The 24,899-nt window shown below is 37.1% G+C and overlaps 1 protein-coding gene across 1 annotated transcript in view; it reads left to right on the plus strand.

Moving 5' to 3' along the window:
• The window catches only part of LOC134345361 (solute carrier family 25 member 36-like), an 85,668-nt gene extending 61,143 nt beyond the window's left edge, over nucleotides 1–24,525 (plus strand). Inside the window, exons 4-7 of the mRNA XM_063045891.1 lie at nucleotides 1,384–1,484; nucleotides 16,613–16,679; nucleotides 18,185–18,474; nucleotides 20,059–24,525. Coding sequence (XP_062901961.1) covers nucleotides 1,384–1,484; nucleotides 16,613–16,679; nucleotides 18,185–18,474; nucleotides 20,059–20,252 — 652 coding nt within the window. The 3' untranslated portion in view covers nucleotides 20,253–24,525. The remainder of the gene's footprint in view (nucleotides 1–1,383; nucleotides 1,485–16,612; nucleotides 16,680–18,184; nucleotides 18,475–20,058) is intronic.
• The last annotated feature ends 374 nt before the right edge of the window (nucleotides 24,526–24,899 follow it).

Consider the following 24,899-nt stretch of genomic DNA (forward strand, 5'->3'; position numbering starts at 1 on the left):
TACCCTGGAATAATTAAGAGTGAGCTTTGTTTGAAACCTTTGCAGTCAACTGGTGTTGGTTCAGATGATCAAATCTTTTACTTTGTTCTTTCTACCTTGGATAAGAGGAAGTAGAACTTTGGCCATTTGACCTTGGCTTGATGTGACCAGCTGCCATGATGTGTCAGTTTTGGGTCAACACTGTACTCTGATAAACAACAGGAATTCTGCAGATGCTGGAAATTCAAGCAACACACATCAAAGTTGCTGGTTGAACGCAGCAGGCCAAGCAGCATCTATAGGAAGAGGCGCAGTCAACGTTTCAGGCCGAGACCTGACGAAGGGTCTCGGCCTGAAACGTCGACTGCGCCTCTTCCTATAGATGCTGCTTGGCCTGCTGCGTTCAACCAGCAACTTTGATGTGTGTTGACTGTACTCTGATAATGCTTTTGGACTAGGTCAGCTTACCAGGCAGGATGGTTGTGTAGTTAAAACTACATGTATTTTGTTATCTGAGTCAATATTTGATGTTTCATCCTTAAATTGGTAAATGTCCAGGAAGAAGATGCCCTGAAATTGTTCAGTTTTTTGTAGAAAGTTGAAAAACTGGAAATGTCCCAGGCAGCATAGATTTAATGCCTGTCCTACTAATAATTTAAAGTAAGGACAACATTCTGCATCGACTTGGCTGAAGTGTCTGCATGCCAAACATTAATTGTCTGTTCTTTCCACAGCTACTGATTGATGTGAATATTTCCAGCAGTCTCTGTTTTAGTAGTTATGCTATGAAAACCATTATTGAGTAGCTCTCATCTGAACCTATGGCATTAATATGACCAGCTTGGTAAGGTAGTACATATCTGTTAGGGCTGGAGATCTAGTTGCAGGCACTTTGGATTAATGGAACTGATTTTGATGTACAAGAAGAATACAAAAACTGTGGAGAAAAGTTAGTGGGGGGGGGAGGATGTTAACAAAATTGGTATGTTCTTTCTAAAGAAAACTGGTGCTAGTTCTTTAACCTAACTTACAGCAACAGCTAAAGGTACTATTATCTACATCCATAGCATGATGAGTTGGGGTATTACAGATGCACACAATATCCTCCAAATAATTTCTATGTGGAAATCAACAATGGGTTGATGTTTTATGTATCTGTTTCTCTGATGTTCGTTTAATGAAAAATAATTCCTAAACAGTAATATCAAAAAGCATTTCATAAATTAAAAAGACATTTTCTGCAAGGTAATATTAAATAGATGAGGAACAGAACAGTAGACAAAATTTTTGCCTTCTGATATGGAAAAGAGCAGAGTTAAATTAGTTGCATTTAAATTCTTAAGTTAATGGATTACACCTAAAACTAATTTTTCACTGGTTACATGATCTTGCTCTTTCTTGTAGAGCTATATACTTTGCTGCTTACTCCAGTTCGAAGGAAAAATTGAATGCCATCCTGGAACCTGATTCAAGCCTGGTGCACATGCTGTCTGCTGGAATGGCAGGTATGAGTGAGAAGTGCTATTATTATCTGCAGGTTTTTGTAGCATGCTTAACAGTATTTATAGGAACTGGTCTTAAATCTCCACAATATTTGTGATTTTCAAAACACAACAATTAAACACCAGACAACTTTACCTATGCAACATTTATAAAGAATTGCTATTATACTTTCACTGTTGATTGCGTTTCTGTTCCAATATCAAATTGAAAACCAAAGTTTATTTGGGTGTGCATTATTTAACTTTAAAGTGCCCATACATAATACAGAAATCATAATTTCCAAGAAGTTTAAGACATCTGAAAATCATATCCTTTGTATGTGAGAATTGATTACTTGCTATTTAAAATACAACTGTCAGAAACCATTATTATTTGGATTTGCTTTATCTGTGTTTCAGATACAGAATCATTTGAATATTTTTGGCAAGTTGAGGATTGGGCAGTTGACTCTTTTAATTGACATGGTTGAGTTGTCTAACTTTCTTAATATCTCATATATTTAAAATAATCATTGTTCGTCTTTTCCTTGACTCATTCCCAGTTTTCAAAGTTTTCAGCTACATTAATCTTGTTAGTGAGCAAATAATCAAATAAAGAATGTCAGTATCTTTAAAGCAATCTATAGTATTTCAACCAGTTTCACAATTATTAAATTTTACTAACTTAATAGGAAATGTCTTTTTTCTATTCATTAAACTTTTTAAAAAAGACATAAATGGGCAATGTTTATTTTCTCTTGCTTTTCTGTGTAATTGTTAACATTAGTATCACAACATCATGACAACAAACTTAAAAACGTGACACACCCAAGAGAAAGGATAATTGCTGAAAGGTTGGATATGTGTAAGTATTTGTATAACCGGCTGTTACCGTGGTAGTTACAGGAGCCCTGCACTTTAGTCAGAGTGTTCAAAAAGGAAGAAGTGATTTTGTATTTTTAAAAAATTCTAACATTAGATGCAGATTTGATGTTCCCTTAGATGCTAAACTGGATCTTGTGAACTTCATTCTAAAAGCAACAAAATACCAGATTTTAAAAGCTTGAAAAAAAATCAAAATATTGGAGATGGTCTGAAGGTCAGGTAGCAACATTTCAGATTGATGACCTTTCATTGGATCTGAAAAAAGTGAGAAAGTGTTTTTTTTAAATTGCATGGAGGGAGGTTTTGAAGAGAACAAAGGAGATGTCTATGTTAAAACAGACTAACCTTATGCTGCTGGTGCCATTTGAGAACAGTGAAGACTTGTTAATAGCTGATCAATCTGGAGGGTGTGTTAATGGAATGTGAAAAGGACAAAAAGGAGAGCTGAAACTGAGATGCAGAAATTGATGATTCCTGAAATACTGAGCAAGTTAGGCAGAATCAGTGGAGAGACAAAAAACATTATTAATAAACCATGTTGATAGTTGTACATGAAAACTGGCCATTCTTGATGTAAGCAAGAAAGGCTTCATCTGAAATTGTTAAATTTAATTCTGAATCTTGAGAGCTACAATATGTTCTCTCAGAAAATGTCATCATTTTCCTTGAGTTTTTGTTGGGCTTCATCTGAATAGAATGGGAAGCAAAAGATAGAAGTCAGAGTGGGAGTGTGATGGAACATTGATGTGATAGGTAGCCTATCAATGTAATTCTGTAATATGCTTTTTTGGTCTCTCCAGTATAGAGGAGGTCACTATGAACACTTGTATCCAGTACATTAAATTGAAAAATCTGCATGTGCTTCATCTGTTTTTTTAAAAAAAGACAATGGGTTTCCGAATGGGAGAGAGGGGTGGTGAAGGTTAAGACCATAAGACAAAGGAGCAGAAGTAGGCCATTCGGCCCATCAAGTCTGCTCAGCCATTTTATCATGAGCTGATCCATTTTCTCCTATTTAGTCCCACTCCCCTGCCTTCTCACCATAACCTTTGATGCCCTGGCTACTCAGATACCTATCAATCTCTGCCTTAAATACACCCAATGACTTGGCCTCCACTGCTGCCTGTGGCAACAAATTCCATAGATTCACCACCCTCTGACTAAAAAAATTTCTTCGCATTTCTGTTCTGAAAGGGCGCCCTTCAATCCTTAAATCATTCCCTCTCGTACTAGACTCCCCCATCATGGGAAACAGCTTTGCCACATCCACTCTGTCCATGCCTTTTAACATTTGAAATGTTTCTATGAGGTCTCCCCTCATTCTTCTAAACTCCAAGGAATACAGTCCAAGAGCGGACAAACGTTCCTCATATGTTAACCCTCTCATTCCCGGAATCAAAAGGGAAGGCATTAGAGAATGGGAAATGGAGTGGATGCTTTAGAAAGAAAGGCCTGTCAAATATGGTAAATATGGCTTCGTTAAGGGAAAACAAAGTCCTCTTGGAAACACTGTTGTGCGAAGTCTTGTCACCAGCTCAGAAATGTTGGCACTAAAGAACAGAATGAAATCAAAATAAGCAACTAGTTGTCCCCAAAACCAGTATCAAAATTAACGGTTTAGGCATAGAGTGAGTCAAGAAGTTTGTGTATTTGGGACAGATGGTCACAGAAGATGGGAAATGTGATACAGAAATTAGAAGAAGAATTGAGACTGCAAGATCAATGTTCTGGAGCCTGAGTGACGTGCTGTGTGGCAAGAGGTTGGACTTTGGGCTGGGTTGTAGAATTTGGAAATGCTACGTTTGGAGCAGTCTCTTGTATGGAGTCGAATTGTGGACCTTATGCAAGGAAGTGCAACGATGTCTGGAGGCATTTGAAATGTGGTGTTTAAGGAGAATGCAGAAAATTAGATGGGTGATGAAGGTCAGTAATATGGAAGTGTTGAAGAGAGTGAGGAGAGAAAAGGAGTTGTTGAAGAATGTGCAGAAAAGGAAGCTGGGATATGCTGGTCACGTGTTAAGAGGTGGTGGACTGCAGAAATTGTTATTGGAAGGGATGATAGAAGGAAAGGGGGAAAGAGGAAGGCAGTGAACCACTTGGTACGATAATGTGAGGCAATGGACTGGGTTGAGTTATACTGAGGCCAGAAAAAGAGCGCAAGATCGAAGAAGATGGAGGTTCATAGCCACCAACCCCGGATTCGGGACGGCACCCACTGACTGACTGACTGTTCCCATAACCATTCAATATGAATAGTGAATATAGAGCTTTGTTTTTTAGTAGGATAATATCACTGTAATTGGAAATGTGATCACTGGCCCATGTTAAATTAACAGGCATGGAAACCAAACAACTGCTTTTGGCATTCTGAGTAAAATATCGAAGGTTCTGAAAATCAGCTAGCATCCCAACCTCTCTTATGCCATGGGCCAATACTATTAGGCAAAGGGTCGGTGGACCCCAGGCTGGGAACCCCCGAGAGAGAGAAAATCATTACTATTCCAAATTGGTGACTTTTCGTTAGGAATGAAAAGTCACATATTTCAAATTGGCAGAAGTTTAAAGATGGAGAAAATGAGTGTGGTATAGGTGGTAGTCTGTGACAAGGCAGAGAAGGAATTAGAAGCTACAAAGGATCATTGGACAAGGCAAAGGGTGATAATTGGACTAGTGAAGAAACAAAAGAAGGGTTGTAAGTAGATGTAAATAGGCATAGCAGACCATTGTTTTAAATAGTGATCACAGTATTCAACCTGGGCTACATAGTTTAAATGTGTCTACTCAAAAGACCAAGCTATTGATCAATCTTCTTCTAAACATCATTGAAACAGGAGAAGAATAGAGAATTAAAGTAGCAAAAAGGCAGCAGTTCAGTTGTCCTTCCAGACTGACAGATATTTCTTAAAGTGTTTACCAATTTCTGTTTTGATTTACCTGAGTCAAGAAGCTGCATGATAACTTTGCCTAATGTTTGTTAGTTGGGACAGAGGGAAATGTAAAATGATATTCATTCTCTATTCATTACTTTTCTTATTTTCCTCAAAGCACCGTTCCATCCAAATTTAATGGTGGTCTAAACCTAGTTTGTTGCACTTCCTGAACCTCTTTCCTTGCCCATTTTCCTCTTTTCTAAAAACATGAGAAGATGTCTATAATTCACATGCCGCTTTTCCAACTATAAGTCACTATTTTTTCTGATATCTCACATAATATTGTTGCCAAGCACTGACAAGTGGTGACCAGTATTGTCTCTAGAGTGTCTCCAAATCCACTGGCAGAGTAAATTAAACCCATGTCATTGCCCTCTTCCAACCCAATTTCTTGTCATTGAGGCTATAATTACATGTAGTTAGCTTCATTATCATTCACATGCCTGACATTAGAGTCCCAAAACAGACTGCATTGAATAGAGTTCAGAACAGAATTTTCCCGGAGGACAGAGGGAATGCTGTGTGGACTTCCACAAAACCACCTGAAAGTGTAATATCCTCAGCTGGTTCATGAAAGTGTTCAATTCATTGTTGACCAATATGAAACCGCATCCAGACTGTCACTGACAACCTGAAATCTCTTGAGATACATGCAGAAGGCCAATCAGAAAAACAAAATTACTACACCATCTCTTATCACTCTGAACGACAACCTGTGAAGGCCAAGCAAGTTTTTTTCCCCATTCCCTTCTACCTTGCAACAATGGCAGATGCAGTATCCAACCTTTTACTATATTTCTTCTCATATTCACCAACCTGTACATTTCCAGCTACAGTAATAGCTCTGATGTACCAGATTTTGTTTCTGCATTTGTTACTCAATTTCCTGTCCTGTGGGGTGACCAAATACCGTTCAGGAGACCATTTTGAAGGAACAGCTTTGTTCAGTTTGCAAGTGTAATCTTCAGTTTACTGTTGTCATAATTTTCTGTTACCCCAATCCTTTCTCCATCCCCCATTTCTCTGACCAACTAAACCTGTTCCAAGAAAACTGAACAAAATGATCAAGGAACAACAGATAATCATTTGAACAGTTTTGAATTCAAGAATTTTAGTCAATAATTTCAATCTGACCTGCCTGCCTTGTTTCCTGCGTCGTTATTATTCACAATTTCCTTCCAACCCCTGTTTAACTTCATCTTGTCTTTTACAGATTTAACTTTTTTTTTGGTCCCCTTTCTCTTTTCCTTCCCGACAACACTTGCCCATTTTTCTGAACTGAAGCATCAACTTGATTTCCTCGGCAGAAGAAACTGCCTTTTCTGCTGAGTGGTTTCAGGATGTTTTATTTCAGACTGCCAACACTGTCAGTATTTTCCTTTTTATATTTTGTGTGCTTAGGCTCAGTTGAACAAACAAACAATTTATTTTTAATTCCTATCCAATGAATCAGGGTTATCTATACAGTTAGGAGAGACATATTACTTGAGTGCTGCATTTCCAGTATCCTGATCATTGTAAAACAAAATAATAAAACTTATTTTGTAGAAAATATGATTATCACTTGGACAAATTACTAGATGATATCTCGTGTCTTCCGAACTTTCCTTCATGTGTCAGTCTGTTCAGAATATGACAAAGTAGGGAAAGAATAACAGTATCAGTATGGAAAAAATCTCTTCATCCTATCACCCACTTAACATATTGTAGCATATTCCATTTGTGGCATGGTGTTTACCAATTTTTATGCAGCCAATACACTGCAAATATTTAGCACAGTTTTGAAAATTCTGATTATTTATATTGTTTTACGAGAATTTTATAGTAAATGTTAAACACACTTCATTGAAATACAAGTGTTTGTAAAATAAATTAGTGCATGGAAATTGTGTTATTTTCTGTTCTGTTAGCTGAAAATTGTTTGTTAATACTTTGGAGGAATATCTTGAAATCAAAAATTGGGTTCAGACTTTCATGTTGGAGATCAGTCACTGAGGATTCCTTGTGGTACGAGGATCCGTCTTCAGGTTGGATTGCAGTTGTTCTCTTTAACTTGCTGGTTAGTTGATAATTTCATATGTGATTTGCATTGCAACATAGCTTTTCATTTTGTATTCTGTTATCGGGGGTGGGAGCTCAAAAATAATGCATATGGAAATATTTTAATCAGTTCTTCTATGGAATAGTAGCCAGGAGTCTCCGATCACTTGCGAAAATGTTATGGAAGCTTTAGTTTGATTTGGGAAAACTTAAGAAGTAGTAATAAGTTTTCACATTTAAAAGTAACTCTTTAAAAATGCTAACCTTGTCATTTGTTGGGAGCATAAAAATCTTCCTTTCTATGTTACTCCTGCAAATTGCTATCATTTTATGCAGCTGTTGCCTAAAATCTCAAATTGTTGTATTGGTCAGAATATCTTTTATTTGTGTGAATACCAGTTGGATTCTAATAAATATATTAGTTTAAATAAAATGGCTAGAAATTCAGAACATTTATGCCATAACTTGTTTCAATTATTGTGTTCAAGTAAGAGTCGTACAGCACAGAAATGGGTGCTTTGTCCCAAATGGTCAATGGAACCATGATGTCCATCTAAGGTGGTCTGCATTCCTCTAAACCCTTCCTATCCATGTGTATGTCCAGGCCTTGATTTACCTGTCTCAACCACATGCTCAAATACCTCAATCTAAATAACGGACTATCCACTAAGTGAAAAAAATTGTCCCTCAGGTTCCTCTTAAACTGGAAGTTGAAAATTACATCTTAGGAATAATTAAATTCGTTGCAAAGTTTTTTATTTATAGGCACTGGAGATCTATCAATGTCAACTCTAGAACATCGCTGTAGGAATTCCTCAACAGTATCCTAAGCACAACCATCCTTAACTGTGCTTCATTAATGTCTTACACAACAATGTGTTCTAAGTAGGGAAATTAGCTAATTACACAACATCATAATTCTGTGCTCAACCCTTAAGATATTGAAGTGTGCCAACATAGTAACACAACCAGTACTTACATCGACTGATAGACGATACGAATGTTACTTGTCACTTAAGTGTCAGCAATAAGTCTTTTAAAAGATGTCTTTAATCAATGCCCTCAACAATCAAAACTATTTCTATTGCTGAACTACTAGCCCCATGCCTGAAGGAAGAGGGCTCCATCAGCACTCAAGTAGCTCGACAGCAGGATGACAGTGTTTTGTTGGCATTTACCAACAGTCTGGAATATTAACTCTCAGGACACTGGAGTTGTAGTTTGTACCTTTATACAAAGTTCCCTGCAGCTACAAGCCAATGTTCTTATTTTTGGCAATAACTTTCCAAACTGACCTTCAGAGCAGTAGACATGTGATAATACTACCAATTTCCTCCAATTGTATACCATCCTGATTTTGAAATCTATTACACTTCCTTTATCAGCAATAAATCAAAATTTCTGAGTTCTTTTCCAAAACCTAATGGAAGTAGCTTCATACATTGGCTGTGGTCCAAGAAAGCATCTAACAATTGCTTTCTCTGTTTGAACTGAGGGTACAATTACAACTTTTATAAAGATATTTAGGCAGGTACATGGTTAGGAATGATTAGAGGAATATGGGCCAAATTTAAGCAGATAGGACTAGCTCAGGTAAGCAGTTCTGTGTTGCCTAACTTTATTATCAAAAGCTGACTTCAGTAGCACCAAGTACATCTCAGAAATGATTGTATTTTTAAAAGCGGAGACTTGATCTAATCCAGATTACTTTCAGGTTCCAATAATAAAATGAACAATGCTATAATAAAGACTAATTTCTCCCTTCTAGCAATTCAATATTTGTAAGTTATTCCAAAAATATATTTTTAATTGTTTTTGTAGTTTTTTTACAGGATCAAACTGAAGTTGTGCCCTGATTATAAATTAGAATGTCATCATGCCAGATGTTTATGTTTACTTTGCTAGAAAAATATGTTTTTTTTTATGCCTTCATCAGAGCAAGTAGTTATCTTTATTTGTACAGGAATTAAGTACAAATCAAAAGGAGAAATGAAGAGACTTCGAGCTGATACTGCCCATTCTCATTTGTGAAAGTAAATCTGCAAAGTTATACACTACCAGGGTTAAAATGTTTAAATTCTGCTTGAATCTGCTCAGCATTTTAGTTGTGGACAATGACGGACAGCAGGTATTCCTGCTATAATTGGTTTATGATGACACCAGCTCTTTGAGAAAATTTCAACTTTAAAATGAATATAGAATTGTGAGGTCAGGTTGTTGCAGCTACTTGTGTTCTATTTTCAATTCTAGGTACTCGTAATATAGAATTATTGTAATTCAGAGAACAGCTTTATTTCCCATCAGTTTTGAAACATGCTCATTAATATTTTATTGCACTTTAATTTATTAACGGATCTTTTTATATTCTTGCCCTGAATATCATGCTGGCTCAGGAGTACAACCCTCTGATACCGTGTCCAAGCAGTAATTCTTCAGAAGAACCTTCAGTGAGAGGCTAAATTTAGTGATCACTGAAAAGGCCAGTTCTGTTTATTGCCCATATGCAGGGGTTTTTGTCAGCATTCAGGCAGAGGCAGCTGTTATTAGGCCCCTTTCTGGTGACTTGGCTAACCAGACTCCAAAGTTTGTTGTTATCTTTGGGCTTTCAAAACTACTGAATAATTTAATTTTATTATTGCTATAATTTTCATAATGAAATATTGTACTGTATAAAAGTATCCCTATTTGATCACAACTTTGTTTCGTTAACATCTCAATTTGATACTGAATAATTTCTGTATATTCAGAAGTTGCTTCAGCAGTGAAACACTTTCTTGCCTTTTACTCTAGTAGGAAAAGTAATGGCAATACTGAGAAATTATAACTTTCCTATCTTTTCCTGGATTAGGTTCTATTCTGAAGATTATGTCAAATGTCTTGGCTAGTTGCACTGGCTAGCAAATAAAATATTTCATTTGTTGCCCCCTGTTGGTTGGGTTGACCATGGATATTACGTCTCAGCTGTCTATGTGATACACAAGCCAGGACAGTACAACATCAAGAGCAAGCTGTTGCCCATGTAGCAGGCTCCCCTTCTCCATGCAGCTGATAAATCCAAAGGAATGGCAGAGACTGATACAGTTTGATGCCAGTGGCATTGCAGGAGTTGCCAGTCTGCATTGAACTCTTTTGGATTTAGTCTCGGGGTTTACTCCTGAAGCCTTCCCTGTGAGTGGTTATAGTCGCAAGGCAGTGGAGGTTTGAGATCAGAGTTTTCCTTCTCCTAGATGAGCTGCCAACCATAGCTGATGAGCCCCATCTGCCCGAATCAACTGGTTTTAAGGTGCCAGTAACCTGCCTTTGTCCTTTCTTCTGTCGGTATAAGTGGTTCCACTGAGCTTAGTAGCTAAGCCACACATGAAGGACAGGAGCTGAACTTGGTTGTTGGAGGCAATTTGAGATGCACGCCATTGGGAGTATTGAATAGGTGGTGGGAGCTTGTCCCCATTACCACTCTCAGCTAAGACATCCTTTACTAGCCATGCTTTAGCTATGAACTATCCCAGCTGTTTTATTTTCACATGATTCCCTCTCCACCATCGTGAACCTATCATCCCCACCTTGTGTTCTTTTGTCCCATGTTGTTTTGTTTGTTTTCCTCTGAAGGATGCTTGGTGATGGTTCCATTAGATGATGAAATGATAAGATGCACACAGTTTTGTGAATTAACTAAATAGGAATTTTTGTTTAGTTATGCAGTATAAAGTTGTGAGAGTGAAACCACAAAACAGATTTGTGAAAGGAGTTCTAGAGTTTGTAGCAAATAATTTTTCATTCTTCTGCCATTGAAAATAGAACATAAATGCAGGGCAGTGTAAAGAAGATACTGAAGGCACGTAACTGATGGTAGTCATAAAGGAAAGGGCAGACAATTGTAAGCATTTCTGTAATGATTTAAAATATTTTAATGTCACTGCGATGGTCCTGTTCAAATTATGCCTCTAGGGTGAAAGAGTATGTTACCTCTTAAAACAAAAGATAATGAGATATTTTTGTACTATCTTGGCCACTGTTTTTCACCATTACTTACATGAAAGTTCAGAATCATTGTGGAATTACCATGATAAGCTACATCTTTTCAATCATAAACGTTGGAGTAAAAAATCTATGCTGATAATTACTGACCTCTTGGATACAATTGCAAAATAATTTTTTGTACTGTAAAAAAGGAAACTTATCCCTTTTGGAATAAAAAAAAGTCAAATTTAGTAACGTAAACACGAGGAATTCTGCAGATGCTGGAAATTCAAGCAACACAGATCAAAGTTGCTGGTGAACGCAGCAGGCCAGGCAGCATCTCTAGGAAGAGGTGCAGTCGACGTTTCGGGCCGAGACCCTTTGTCAGGGCTAACTGAAGGAAGAGCTAGTAAGAGATTTGAGAGGGGGAGGGGGAGATCCAAAATGATAGGAGAAGACAGGAGGGGGAGGGATGGAGCCAAGAGCTGGACAGATGATTGGCAAAAGGGATATGAGAGGATCATGGGACAGGAGGCCCATGGAGAAAGAAAAGGGGGAGGGGGGGAAACCAGAGGATGGGCAAGCGGTATAGTCAGAGGGACAGAGGGAGAAAAAGGAGAGAGAGAGAGAAAGAATGTGTGTATATAAATAAATAACGGATGGGGTACGAGGGGGAGGTGGGGCATTAGCGGAAGTTAGAGAAGTCAATGTTCATGCCATCAGGTTGGAGGCTACCCAGACGGAATATAAGGTGTTGTTCCTCCAACCTGAGTGTGGCTTCATCTTTACAGTAGAGGAGGCTGTGGATAGACATATCAGAATGAGAATGGGATGTGGAATTAAAATTTGTGGCCGCTGGGAGATCCTGGTTTCTCTGGCGGACAGAGCGTAGGTGTTCAGCAAAATGATCTCCCAGTCTGCGTCGGGTCTCGCCAATATATAGAAGGCCACATCGGGAGCACCGGACGCAGTATATCACCCCAGCCGACTCACAGGTGAAGTGTCGCCTCACCTGGAAGGACTGTCTGGGGCCCTGAATGGTGGTAAGGGAGGAAGTGTAAGGGCATTCACACACATCTGCTGTCACTCCATCCTCCCGTCACCCAACTAGGAATAGGGTTCCCCTGGTCCTCACCGACCACCCCACCAGCCTCCGGGTCCAACATATTATTCTCCGTAACTTCCACCACCTCCAACGGGATCCCACCACTAAGCACATCTTTCCCTCTTCCCCCCCCCCCCCGCTTTCCACAGGGATTGCTCCCTACGTGACTCCCTTGTCCATTCATCCCTCCCCACTGATCTCCCTCCTGGCACTTATCCTTGTAAGCGGAACAAGTGCTACACATGCCCTTACACTTCCTCCCTTACCACCATTCAGGGCCCCAGACAGTCCTTCCAGGTGAGGCAACACTTCACCTGTGAGTCGGCTGGAGCGATACACTGCGTCCGGTGCTCCCGATGTGGCCTTCTATATATTGGCGAGACCTGACGCAGACTGGGAGACCGCTTTGCTGAACACTTACGCTCTGTCCGCCAGAGAAAGCAGGATCTCCCAGTGGCCACACATTTTAATTCCACATCCCATTCCCATTCTGACATGTCTATCCACGGCCTCCTCTACTGTAAAGATGAAGCCACACTCAGGTTGGAGGAACAACACCTTACATTCCGTCTGGGTAGCCTCCAACCTGATGGCATGAACATTGACTTCTCTAACTTTCGCTAATGCCCCACGTCCCCCTCGTACCCCATCTGTTATTGATTTATATACACACATTCTTTCTCTCTCTCTCTCTCTCTTTTTCCTCCCTCTGTCCCTCTGACTATACCCCTTGCCCATCCTCTGGGTTTTTCCCCCCCTCCCCCTTTTCCTTCTCCTTGGGCCTCCTGTCCCATGATCCTCTCATATCCCTTTTGCCAATCACCTGTCTAGCACTTGGCTCCATCCCTCCCCCTCCTGTCTTCTCCTATCATTTTGGATCTCCCCCTCCCCCTCTCACTTTCAAATCTCTTACTAGCTCTTCCTTCATTTAGTCCTGACGAAGGGTCTCGGCCCAAAACATCGACTGTACCTCTTCCTAGAGATGCGTCCTGGCCTGCTGCGTTCACCAGCAACTTTGATGTGTGTTGTTCGTCAAATTTAGTGTAATGATATGCTCAGTGCACTCTGCAGTAACAGTGATTTCTACCTCTAGCCATTGTGTCCTTTATAGATTTTTATGAGCATTAGCCAAGGTCCCTTAGGACTTATTTGTTCCATGTAAATTTTTTCATTAAAGCAGGTTGCTTAAACTATTAGAAAGTAAGGTTAATGCATGGAATTTGTAATAGGCCTAGATTTTCCCTTTTTAGAAAAAAAGCCTAAAACCAAAATCAAATCCATTGGTATGGGAGGAGTTCTGCAAAAGTTTTTATTTCATCTATATTAATTGTAATTGTAGACTACGGTATTCGGTATTCTGCATTCTCTGATAGATTTTGATGCCAAGTTCATCCTGGCAGTAAAACTGCTTTGGGTTCAAAATAATGTAACAATATAGCTTTGTTTTCATTGCTGCTTAATACAATCCCTTGTAACTCAAATACCAAAGATAATAAAAGATTTGGCTGTCTTTATACGTTCATTTGTAGAAACCCAGAAAATAAAATGTGCTTTATTAAGTCTCTTAATGTTTAAACATTTATCAATGCATATTTGCTGTATTCGGATGGACAAGGTTAGCATTTTTACGTATTTCTAAAAAAGAAACAAAACAATAAACTTTTTATTAGTGTAATGCACTTTACTTTGTTGTACTAATGGTTATGATTTTGTATGATTACTTTGCAGTTTAAACTTCCATGCTCTGCTGCAAATAGCAAAAACTCGGTACTACAATGTTTAAGTATAAGCCTTTTTTCATTATCTCCTCTTGGCCCTTTCTTTAATTTACAGTTGTTCAAAGGGGGAAAAAACTGAACTTGAATGAGACTTGCATTTAATTATTTGAGTTCTACCATAAGGTACAGTATTGCAAGTTCATCTGATAAGGTCACTTGTCATTGTGATGCAGACAGCCTGTGTCTATTTTAGGTATATATACTGTGCATTTCTCTCGAGAAAAGAGTAAACTTTCTCATCCCATGTTCCACCTTACCAGATAATTTTTCTTTCATCATTACTAGGCATAAATAACAACTAGTTTTAATTCTGAGAGTGCAGGACCAGGTACTGATTGCAGTCTATACACTATAACTATATACTGCAATACAGATTTTAAAAAAACATGTGTCATTCAGAATGCACCACATATTTTCAGTTAATATCCTGTGTGTCTGTGTCTACTTTTTTTAATCGACATTGCAAAAGCTACTTCTCTCTCAGTGTTCAATTCTCAGTCCAGAAATGGGTGGGATAGAGCTAGCCTCTCTTTGGCTGCATCAGTTTCAAATTACATTCAAAAGAAATAGCTACAGTTGTCTCATAATAAACCTGATTCCTCATTAACTATCAAAGCTTCCACCTGATGTGATTAACTCTCTTAGCTGTTATCTGAAGTGGCATGGTAAATTTGTATAATAGATTGTAGGAAATGGTATTGTCAGTATCGTACCATAGGGGAAAGGGCCATTATGAAAGCATTTAGAGATTAGTGAAAAATACTGCTCTTGCTTATGTGGCCAAGAATGAATTTTAGAAAAAGATAGTTTCCATATTATAAATCATTTAATTGGTTAGGTCGTGTAATATTTGGGTAGAATGTGTGAGGTGTATATTAGTGAGTTTGGATTGACTTTATAGTCCTGTGAGCCAGATTTTCTTGATCATACGCTTAAACTGATATGTTCTTCATATTTAACAGAATGCATCAGGCTCTGTGTTCTTGTTGTGAAGGCATTTTATCTTATTTTATTTCCCTCATCATGAATGTACCTTGAACACTTTTGTCAGGGGCATTAAAATTAATAACAGCAACATGATTCAGGGAATGAAATGGGTAAATGCTAATACTATTCTAAGTTGGAAGTTCAAACCTCACAATTGGTTGGTAGGCTGAAGTACAGACTGACCCTAAAATAAATTTGGAAGGCCATTGTTTATTGCCCCTCTTTAATTTATAGAATAAACACAATAAAAACCCAATGGTAAGTGAATATTCTTCTTTTTGAGATTGGATAATTGCAGACATTTAGAATAGATCATCTCCACATAATCCTCATTAAGGTTATTTTTTTGTATTCCACTCATTAGGAATGAGTGATTAGTGCAGTTGAAGTTTGTTGGGCACCAGCAAACAACCCCCTTTGCATTCACACGCACACTCGTACACACTCACGCTCGCACTTCTCTCCATTCCACAGGGTGTTGTCTCATGCTGGTTCCACAGATGTCAACACTCCTGGCAACTCGCCCAACTGGCTGTTCACAAGTGTGAGCTTACACAGTGAGTGTCATTAGGTTATTTGTACCATGGCTGACATTGTAGTTGAGCCTTTTATTTAATCCTCGCCCAACATACATACAACTCTCGCTTTCTAACAGGATCAGTGGCAGGAGCATTGCCTAACTTATATTAACCTGGGAAACTTAAGTCCGTTGACTGCCATTCTGGCAGGGAACAACTAGCATGACAAAATCCAAGGATCAAACCTGGAGGCGCCTTGTTCCCAGTAGTTCAGTTGCACACAGGTTGGTGGCCTTTTATCTATTCAGATATCAGAGGAGCTTGCCAACTGTATTTTTTTCAGTTAGATGTGAAATTAGAACATTCAAAAATCATGTAAATGAAAATTACCTTGGATGACCAATTTAGTTTCCGTCTTAATGTTTCCAAGATTCTAAAAGAACAACTGTTCCATTAGGTGTATTCATCACTGCATTTTTTTCTATTTAATATTGCAGTCTGTGGCACAGGCACTTTTAAACTGAAGAAATATAATACTCAGTTATTAGAACTTTAAATCTCCAGGAGAGTTGCTTTAATCACTATTGATAGTGGAATCATGATTTTTTTTTTAGTTTGAATATACAAGCAATTCTTCCTCTGCCATAGCCATTTAATTTTCTTCAAAGCTTTGTATGTTATGAGAATAATGAGAGACTGGTGCCAGGACAGATACATTTTGATTAAACAGTGGACCTGGTCATTTGTGCTATACTCAATTTGTTACTTCAGCAAAATGAAAACATTTGCCAGATCAAGAAGTAAACAATTACTAATTCAAATTGCCATGCGTAATTTATTTGTAGCAGATAGTAAAATGTGGATTTCTTAAGATTTGAGATTAACATTATTAGAATTGTCTCATGTTCAGAGTTCAAAGGCTATGTTATCAGTATTGTTATTTTTTTCCCAGGCTTTACTGCTATTACAGCCACCAATCCCATCTGGCTAATAAAGACACGCTTGCAACTAGAAGCACGGTAATCAGATCTCATTTAACCTGTTAATTATGGTATTTTTAGGAAGGAAAATAGAAATGAACAAATTGTTTCTTTTTAAATAAATGTAGGAAGTTCCAGTGATGATCAGATTTTTTTTTTAAATATGAATAGCTTTCTGTTTGTATATATCTATTCTCACTACATCCACTTAACATGTACACTAAGAAAATAATTTAATTTAGAAACATTTTGTTTTAAAAAATTTACTTAAATTTCTAATTTTAAAATCCTATGCACTGAAGGTCTTTTGTAATTGGCTGTTAAATTTATTACAAAAGTCCTTTGCAGCAATTTTCCCCCTCCATTGAAGTTAATGGTAGAAAAGTCTCTATAGAACTCTGGTGAGACCAAATTTGGAATATTGTGTTCAGTTCTCTTAGCATCATTTTAGGAAGGTTTTAGAAGCTTTAGTGAAGATGCAGAGGAGATTTACCAGGATGCTACCTGGATTACAAAGCTGGTCTTGGAGGACAGGTTGAGAGAGCTAGGGATTTTCTCTCTGGAGAGAAGGGGGATGAGAGATGACTTGACAGAGGTGTACAAGCTGATAAGAAATTTGGATCGGCTGGACCCCCAGAGACTTTTTCACAGGTTGGAAATGGGTGACATAATTTGAGGTATTGGGAAGAAAGTATGGGGGGATATCAGAGGCAGGTTTTTTTTTACACAGAGAGTGATAGGTGTGTGGAATGCACTCCTAGGCAAGATGGTATAGGCAGCTACATTAGGAATTCTAGACTTTTGAAAGGCACATAGATGAAAGAAAAGAGTTAGATTGATCTTAGAGTAGGTTAAAGGGTTGGCACAACATTGTAGGCCAATCTCTGTTGCTGGAAAAGGATATCCTCACAGCTTTACTTCAAGAGAAACTGCTGGCCACATATACAGGACTTTTAACATTTTCTTTACTAGTGGGAATGAGGTTTTTGCTATTGCCACTGAAACAAAATTGAAAGAATTTATTAACTTGCAGTTTGCTGTGCTGTGTATTCTAAAGAGTATTGAAGATGTGCTTTTGTTTGGAAAGGTCACGCAACTTGTTCTGTCTGCATCTATGAGGGGTGATTGATAAGTTCGTGCCCTAAGGTAGAAGGAGATGAGTTATTAACTTCAAACTTCCTGCGTAATCACTCAGAGTTGAACTGCATGTGCATGTAACGAGAGCTGTATAACTCATCTCCTCCTACCTTAGGCCACAAATTTATCAATCACCCCTGCTGTGGACACTTTCTGGAGATCCAAGATCCGTATGCTCCACAACCGCTGGACTAAGTGTGTAAATGTAGTGGGGGGACTATGTTGAAAAATAAATGTGCTAGGTTTTCTAAAACTGACTCCTTCTACCTTAGGCCACGAAATTATCAATCACCCCTCGTCTCTGTTGCTGCAATTCATGTTGTTTAATACATAGAATATTGAGAAGTTGAAACTATGTATTGGAAAATATATAAATTGTTCATTGGAATTGCCTTTTCTTTTTGTAGGAGCCGAGGCGAAACACGGATGAGTGCTTTTGAATGTGTGAGAAGAGTATATCGTTTTGATGGTATTAGAGGCTTCTACAGAGGAATGTCGGCTTCCTATGCAGGCATATCTGAGACTGTCATTCATTTTGTAATTTATGAAAGCATAAAGCAGAGACTGATGCAATCCAAAACATCTTCAAACATGGATCCTGAAGAAGATTCTGTTAAATATGCTTCAGACTTTATAGCCTTGATGTTAGCTGCTGCAACATCTAAAACATGTGCCACCAGTATAGCATATCCACATGGTACGTAGTTTCTATGCACTTATAAACAACATACTTTTCCATGACTGTTCTAGTTCCTTCTGTAATTAAGCCTAGGTTAGATGTAATGTAATTCTGTGAACCTTTGCTTGTTCATTGAGCTTGCTATCCTCTCTGAACTTAGATTCCCTTTTACTTGATCCTGATCCTTATCATAACACTCTGGAGCTATAGATTATTCATTGCACAAAGCCTGTTTGCCAAAACCTAAATAAAGGATGAAAATCTGAAATAAAATGAAAATTCTGTAGACATTCTGCACCTTTGGAACAAGGAACTGAGTTAATCCTAGTAGATGTTTTTGCATGGTAGGGGAATTAAGGGTGTGGGGAAAAGCTAGGTAGGTGGAGATGAGTCCATGGCCAGATCAGCCATGATCATACTGAATGGTTGTGCATGCTTGACAGGCCATATGGCCTACCTCTGCTCCTATTTCTTATGTTATGCTCTTAAGAATGCCTTTCATTAGAATTTTCTAAAGCCCATTTCTTACTATATTTTCTTAAAATGTGTAATATACTCCAAAGTTCTTAGCTTAAAAGGTCCTTGTTTGCAATTAAGTGTACATACAAACACACATGAGTAAGATTTGGAAGCAGAAGTCCACTTAGCCCTTCAAACCTTTACTGACATTTAATATGATGCCGGCTGATTAGATAGATTGTGATTTGAACTGCACATTCTACTCATAACTTCTTACCCCCCCCCCCCGCCACCCCCACCTCACTTAGCAGGAATTTGATTTCCTCTGGCTTAAAAAGTATTTAAAAACTCAGGACCCAGAAATAAAAATTATTTCTTCATCTCTGACTTCAGTATATAAATTTCATTTATAAAGCTACAAAATATAGAGACCCCAACATAAATCTGCCGCAGTTCGATCTCATCAACCACAATAAGATCTGCTCTATTCTGGCTCCGTTTCTTGACAGCCCATGTTCCATCTCTATTTATCTAAATGTAAATATGCCCATCTTTGATTCTAGTCAAAGAAAACTATTCTTTGTTTTTAATTTTCATCCCAATTTTTTAGATCCCTCTCTTTCTGTAAACCTGCGTCAGCTCTAAAACCATTCAAGGTCCTTTGTGCTCCTTTAATTCGGTCTGCTGGTGGTCCACTAATCATTTTTTCTCCCCATTGGTTCACATTTTACTGCATTTAAAGTTGCCTAGATCCTAAACTTTGAAATTCACCACCTAAATTGACTGATCTCTCCTCTACAATGTACCTTAAAATTTGTTCTTTTGAACAATCATTTGATTATATCTCATCTCATTTTGTGGCTTTGTGTCAATGATTGTTTGATGTGTCAAAATCTCCTAATAACTTGGATTTTAAATTATTACCTTTCATTTGAGAAGAGTATATCACCACAGATTTTTAGTGTTTTTCTAAATCTCCTTTGCAATGTTGGATTATGTAGAGTTTATGAACTTCTGTAATGTAAAGCAAATCCTGCTTGAATGAAGATTTCAATGTCTGCAAAAATTCAATATTCAATATATTGGATAATATAATTGTAAATGTGCAGTTTTTAATCATAATTTGATCCACTTTTTTTACAGAAGTCATAAGAACTAGGCTACGTGAAGAAGGAACAAAATACAGATCATTTTTTCAGACATTTTCCTTAGTAATATCTGAGGAAGGTTACAGATCACTTTATCGTGGTCTCATCACCCATCTGGTAAGACAGATTCCAAACACTGCGATCATGATGGCCACTTATGAGCTGGTGGTTTATCTCCTTGATGGGTAACGAAAGTGATGATCTATTGTGCAAACCTGGAAGACCAAAGGATTTGACTGGACCAGAAACCCCAGATAAATTTAATGCTGAGAAAAATGAATCAATTGTGAAGATTTAAGCTGCTGTTAAGACAAAGAATGTCCAGTTCATGAAAAGAACTTGCTGTGATCAAGGAGCTGCCGGTAGTCATGGCAATGACACAAAATTAGAGAATCACCACTTAATGGGGAACATTTAACAAATCTAAATGTTATATTATCCTGTTATCTTTCATTATAACATCAGTTTTTTTCATCTTGATAAGCTTTCAATTTTAATGAAGTGTCAGGCAATCTTTGTAATAAGAAATGTATTGCTTTAAACCATTTCACTCAAATGATGCAAGAGTCATAGGCATTCTCCCATTAATCTGAGAGGCATTCCACTGAGTTGAAATCCTTGTACCAATTATCTCCCCCGTAGATCAACCTCTAGAAAAGAAGCTTACAAAGGTGGTTAAGTTCATTCGTCATTGAAGCCCATATTAAATAACAGTTGTATATTTCAGTATTTAAACAGTATTTTGAATAAGCCCAGGGATGCATCAATTACAATCTAGTATCCTCATGCAAAGAGTTAAATCTTGGAGGGTGGAGAGAGGTAGGCTGAGATGGTGTTCTTAGATTTTTTTTCCTAAGCACATTATATTTTGCACAGTAACATCATTGCTTAAACTCCAATAATGCTGAAATTTAAATGAATTGCACCTCTTAAATTCTAAATTTAAGAATTTATTCACTTAACATCTAAGGTATGACTAATGAATGTAAAGCAAGATAAATAAGGTTGATTTGTTTACTGTTCCCCTGAAGTATTTGCATACACTTATTGTAGCATATCTATAGACTGTTAATTGCTTCAAAGAAACAGCTATAAGTGTTATTATGTTATGCTTATGTTTGTCTATTCAGTCTGTAGATGCTTACAAAAAGGGATGCTAATGTTGGAAGAGGAAACAAAAATATGCAATACTCCACTATATGTTACAAATCTAAATTTTACGTTATCATAAGTGACTTTGTCTTGAATATTTCCTCAAGCACTTTGTGGCCTTTCTACCTTGTGGGTTTTACTCTTTTCCCCGGATGATTTCAGTTCTTAAATTGTCAAAATAGCTAATAAATCTTTCACAAAAGTTTGTTCGATATAATATAGATGGTTTCTGTTATTAAAGTTGTGCATTTTGCAGTCACTTCTCAATCCATAATTACATTGTATAATAACTTTGTGTACCTTTTTAAATTTTGTTACTATCACTGTGTATTCTTAAATATTTGCATCCTTCAGTTTTTGCATTTGTTGAATCCTGATGAACAAATCATTATATACAAATTCTATGTTTGCCTTGTCTTTTCTCAAATTGTACTTGGAAAGAGTGCTATGATCTTCCCTTATTTCCGTATGCTTTAAACTTGTTTATCCGAATCTGTTATGCAAAAAGCAGATTTTAAGTTGGTGGACAGATACAAACCTGTCATTTGGATAGTTTCAGAAGAAGGATGTGAACACAGTTTATTTAAAATTAAAACGTTTTTCATTGCAGTTGATGGAAGTGTGAGTGCATTTGACAACTTGCATTTGACAACTAGTGCAGAATAACCTCAAAAATAAAACTGGCAAGGCAGTATTAATGTGATTTTACAATTTAGTCATCTGAACCTATTTATAATTGGGGGTGGGGGTCGGAATCGCCATACGGAATCTCAACTACGCAATGTCCTGTTGAGCTACAATGACTTGTATTACTACCTTTTTTTTTAACAAGTCCTTTCTCATCTCTGAGCGTGTCGTAATGTGAAATAGTCCGGTCTACACTTGGGCTGGTATTGTACAGTTTAATTTTTTATTTTTGTTTTCATACCTTGGCAATGTTTGTAATCATGGTCATAAAGCTACAGTATATCTAAATATGCTGCCTTAGACAGATGTTTTGCAAAAACTGCTGTTCATTTCCAGATCTAAAGTGTGTTCGATCTTCTGTGCATAGTGCATCCTTGGGTGCAAGCAATGTATGTACATATTCTGTACAGAATCTTTAATTCTTAAGTCTTCATGTGTTTTGGATGCTTCTATATTGCAAAGGATTAAAAATGAATTAGAAAATGCTACAATGGTTTCATTAGTATACATTGTATGTGGTATTCCTGGATGCCTTTTAATTAGATATCTTGTTGCAAAAGAAATTAACTGCTAGACAAAAATGCATTCACAAGTTCACAGACATGCCTCATGCAGTGATTTTTTTTTTAGATCCACCAGAATTTGTATAATGTAAGGAAAAGTTTTGGTTTTATGATTTGGATATAGCAGTTTTTCGATCATACAGTACAGAGACTTCTCCCTGTGCATACGTTGAATTGAATCTTCATAAATTTCTGTATGATGATCTTGAAAGTAAAAAGATGCTATGTTTCTTTAATGCTAAATTTTTGAGCATCTGAATCCATGTACATTTTATTTGAACAATCAGGATATCCCAAATTATTCGGCAGGGTGGAACAAGCTCTGGTTGCTTTGGAAGAAGAAATGGATTTTCCAGTTGCACAGCCATTATTTCAATTCCAATTCTAATAAATCTTATGAATTCTTTTGGCCAGGCAACTGGATTGAACCTGAACTATCATTAAATGTTTCATCATTAGGGAAGAAAAGTTAGTTCGGTTTATTTCCAGTCAGCTCAGCACAGTAGACAAACAAAAGTCATGAAAGAGTGCCTGTGCATTTGAAAGATTCCAATCTAAGGGGGCGAAGGACAGGGAAAAGAGAGGGTTAAGACAGCTTTAGAACAAATGAAGGTGAGGGCAGTGTGCATATTTAACAGGGTGATGATGATTAGAGGCTCTAGCTTTTACACCAGGATTATGTTAGAAACAAGTTAGTTCCTATATGGTTTGATTTCTTTTGATATTTTCCCCCACTTCATGCAATGGGCTTTGGCCATGATTTTCAACAAAAAAATACACAAACATGCATCATAACTATGTATTCTTTAACAAAAATTTAAAAGTTGTGTTTGCAGTTAATTTTCTTGGCAGTTCTTTGCTTAATGCATTTCTGGGTGATTCTAGTATATTTAAAAATGTTTTTAAGAGCAAACACACCAGATGTCTGATCATGTGATTGTCAGCTATGAACTCTTTCAGTGCAATATTGAATGTCAATTTTCTGTATTGCAAAAAAAAAGTAAGTGACTTCTGATATTTTGTGAAGCAAAGGCAGCTGTTTTAATTTGGAATCTGGTTTATTCTATTTAACAAAGTGTGATGTAGACGTTCATATTTCTGACAATATTCAGTGATTAATGTATAAGAAAACTAGTACATGTTATTGCATATTAGCAAATCTTACTGGGAGTTTGGAGAAGAGCTTCTAATTGGCTTGTTAAATTTGAGGTTAGAAACTGGGTACAAACAATTTTTTTTTGCATAAGGCAATATGAACATCCAATTGCTACAGTAAAAACATCTGGTACTACTGCAGTTAAAGTGAACCTTCTCTTAAGATGTACCTTTTGTTTTCATGTTTGTTTGCACATGAGCATACATAATTCTTCATCAGAAAGGTTGGTTAAGTTAAATGAATCCATGCCATTTCAGTATCTGTGAGTCATAAGCCTTGTTGCCCTCACCCCATGCACTCTCCTTATTTTATATTTTCAAGATTGGAAGTTGTTTCAAATTTTACATTCAATGGATGGATTTTTTTAAGTGAGCTTTCATACTGTGTGAATTTGCACAGAACTCTAACATGTTAACACAAACTCTAAGCTGTTCTAAATCCAAGCAAAATATGCTACATGAAATTTGTCTATGCTTGAGCTGTGTACTTAAACTTCAGAAATCTGTTTTTGCCCTAATATTTATCTATTTTTCAAACTGAATCCTACAAACCGAATGGTCCATGTTTCAATGTGTAGCGTTTCATGTTTGTTTGATTAAACACCCCGCCCCCCATTTATAAATTGTGCTTTATTTTGGAGTGAGAAAATATATATTTGCAAGTCCATGTGTGCAAGTTTTGCAAACATTTACTTTTCAGATAATTACTCCTTACACATATCTTTGAAAACTAAGAAACAGCTGAATGAGATGTAATAGAAGAAATTTACTAATTTGATGCCAGGATTTGGTACACTACTGAACTGATTTGCAACTAATTTTCACTTTGACTATAGTTTTAGCAATTAACTATTTTTGTGTATATTTGTGAATGTTGTGAAATGTCAATAAAATTGAAAATGAATACTGCAGCTAATGTGTGATTTCCTTGTCCAAGATAACAGCCTCTGTATTCTCCTTAAAACCATATTTAAATGTTGCAAGATTTTGAAATGCCAACTATCGGTGCACATTCTACCTGGATTATTAAGATGACTGGAGTTGTTTGTGAGATCTTAAAATTTCCTTTAAAAAGACATGATAGATTGCCAGTTATATATTTTAAAGATCTCTTGTTTTACAGACTTTTGTGATACTGAATTTAAGTTACCAAAGGGATTCAAGAATGAGACTACTGATTCCACATTATTCATCTCAGTCAGAGTTGAAATTTGACTGAGAACTTCCAATGAAATCTGCTGCTCTTTTAGTACATCCAAACAGCATTTAACAGAAGACA

This window comes from Mobula hypostoma, chromosome 4 (assembly GCF_963921235.1).
Source record: "Mobula hypostoma chromosome 4, sMobHyp1.1, whole genome shotgun sequence".
NCBI classification, from domain to species: Eukaryota; Metazoa; Chordata; class Chondrichthyes; order Myliobatiformes; family Myliobatidae; genus Mobula; species Mobula hypostoma.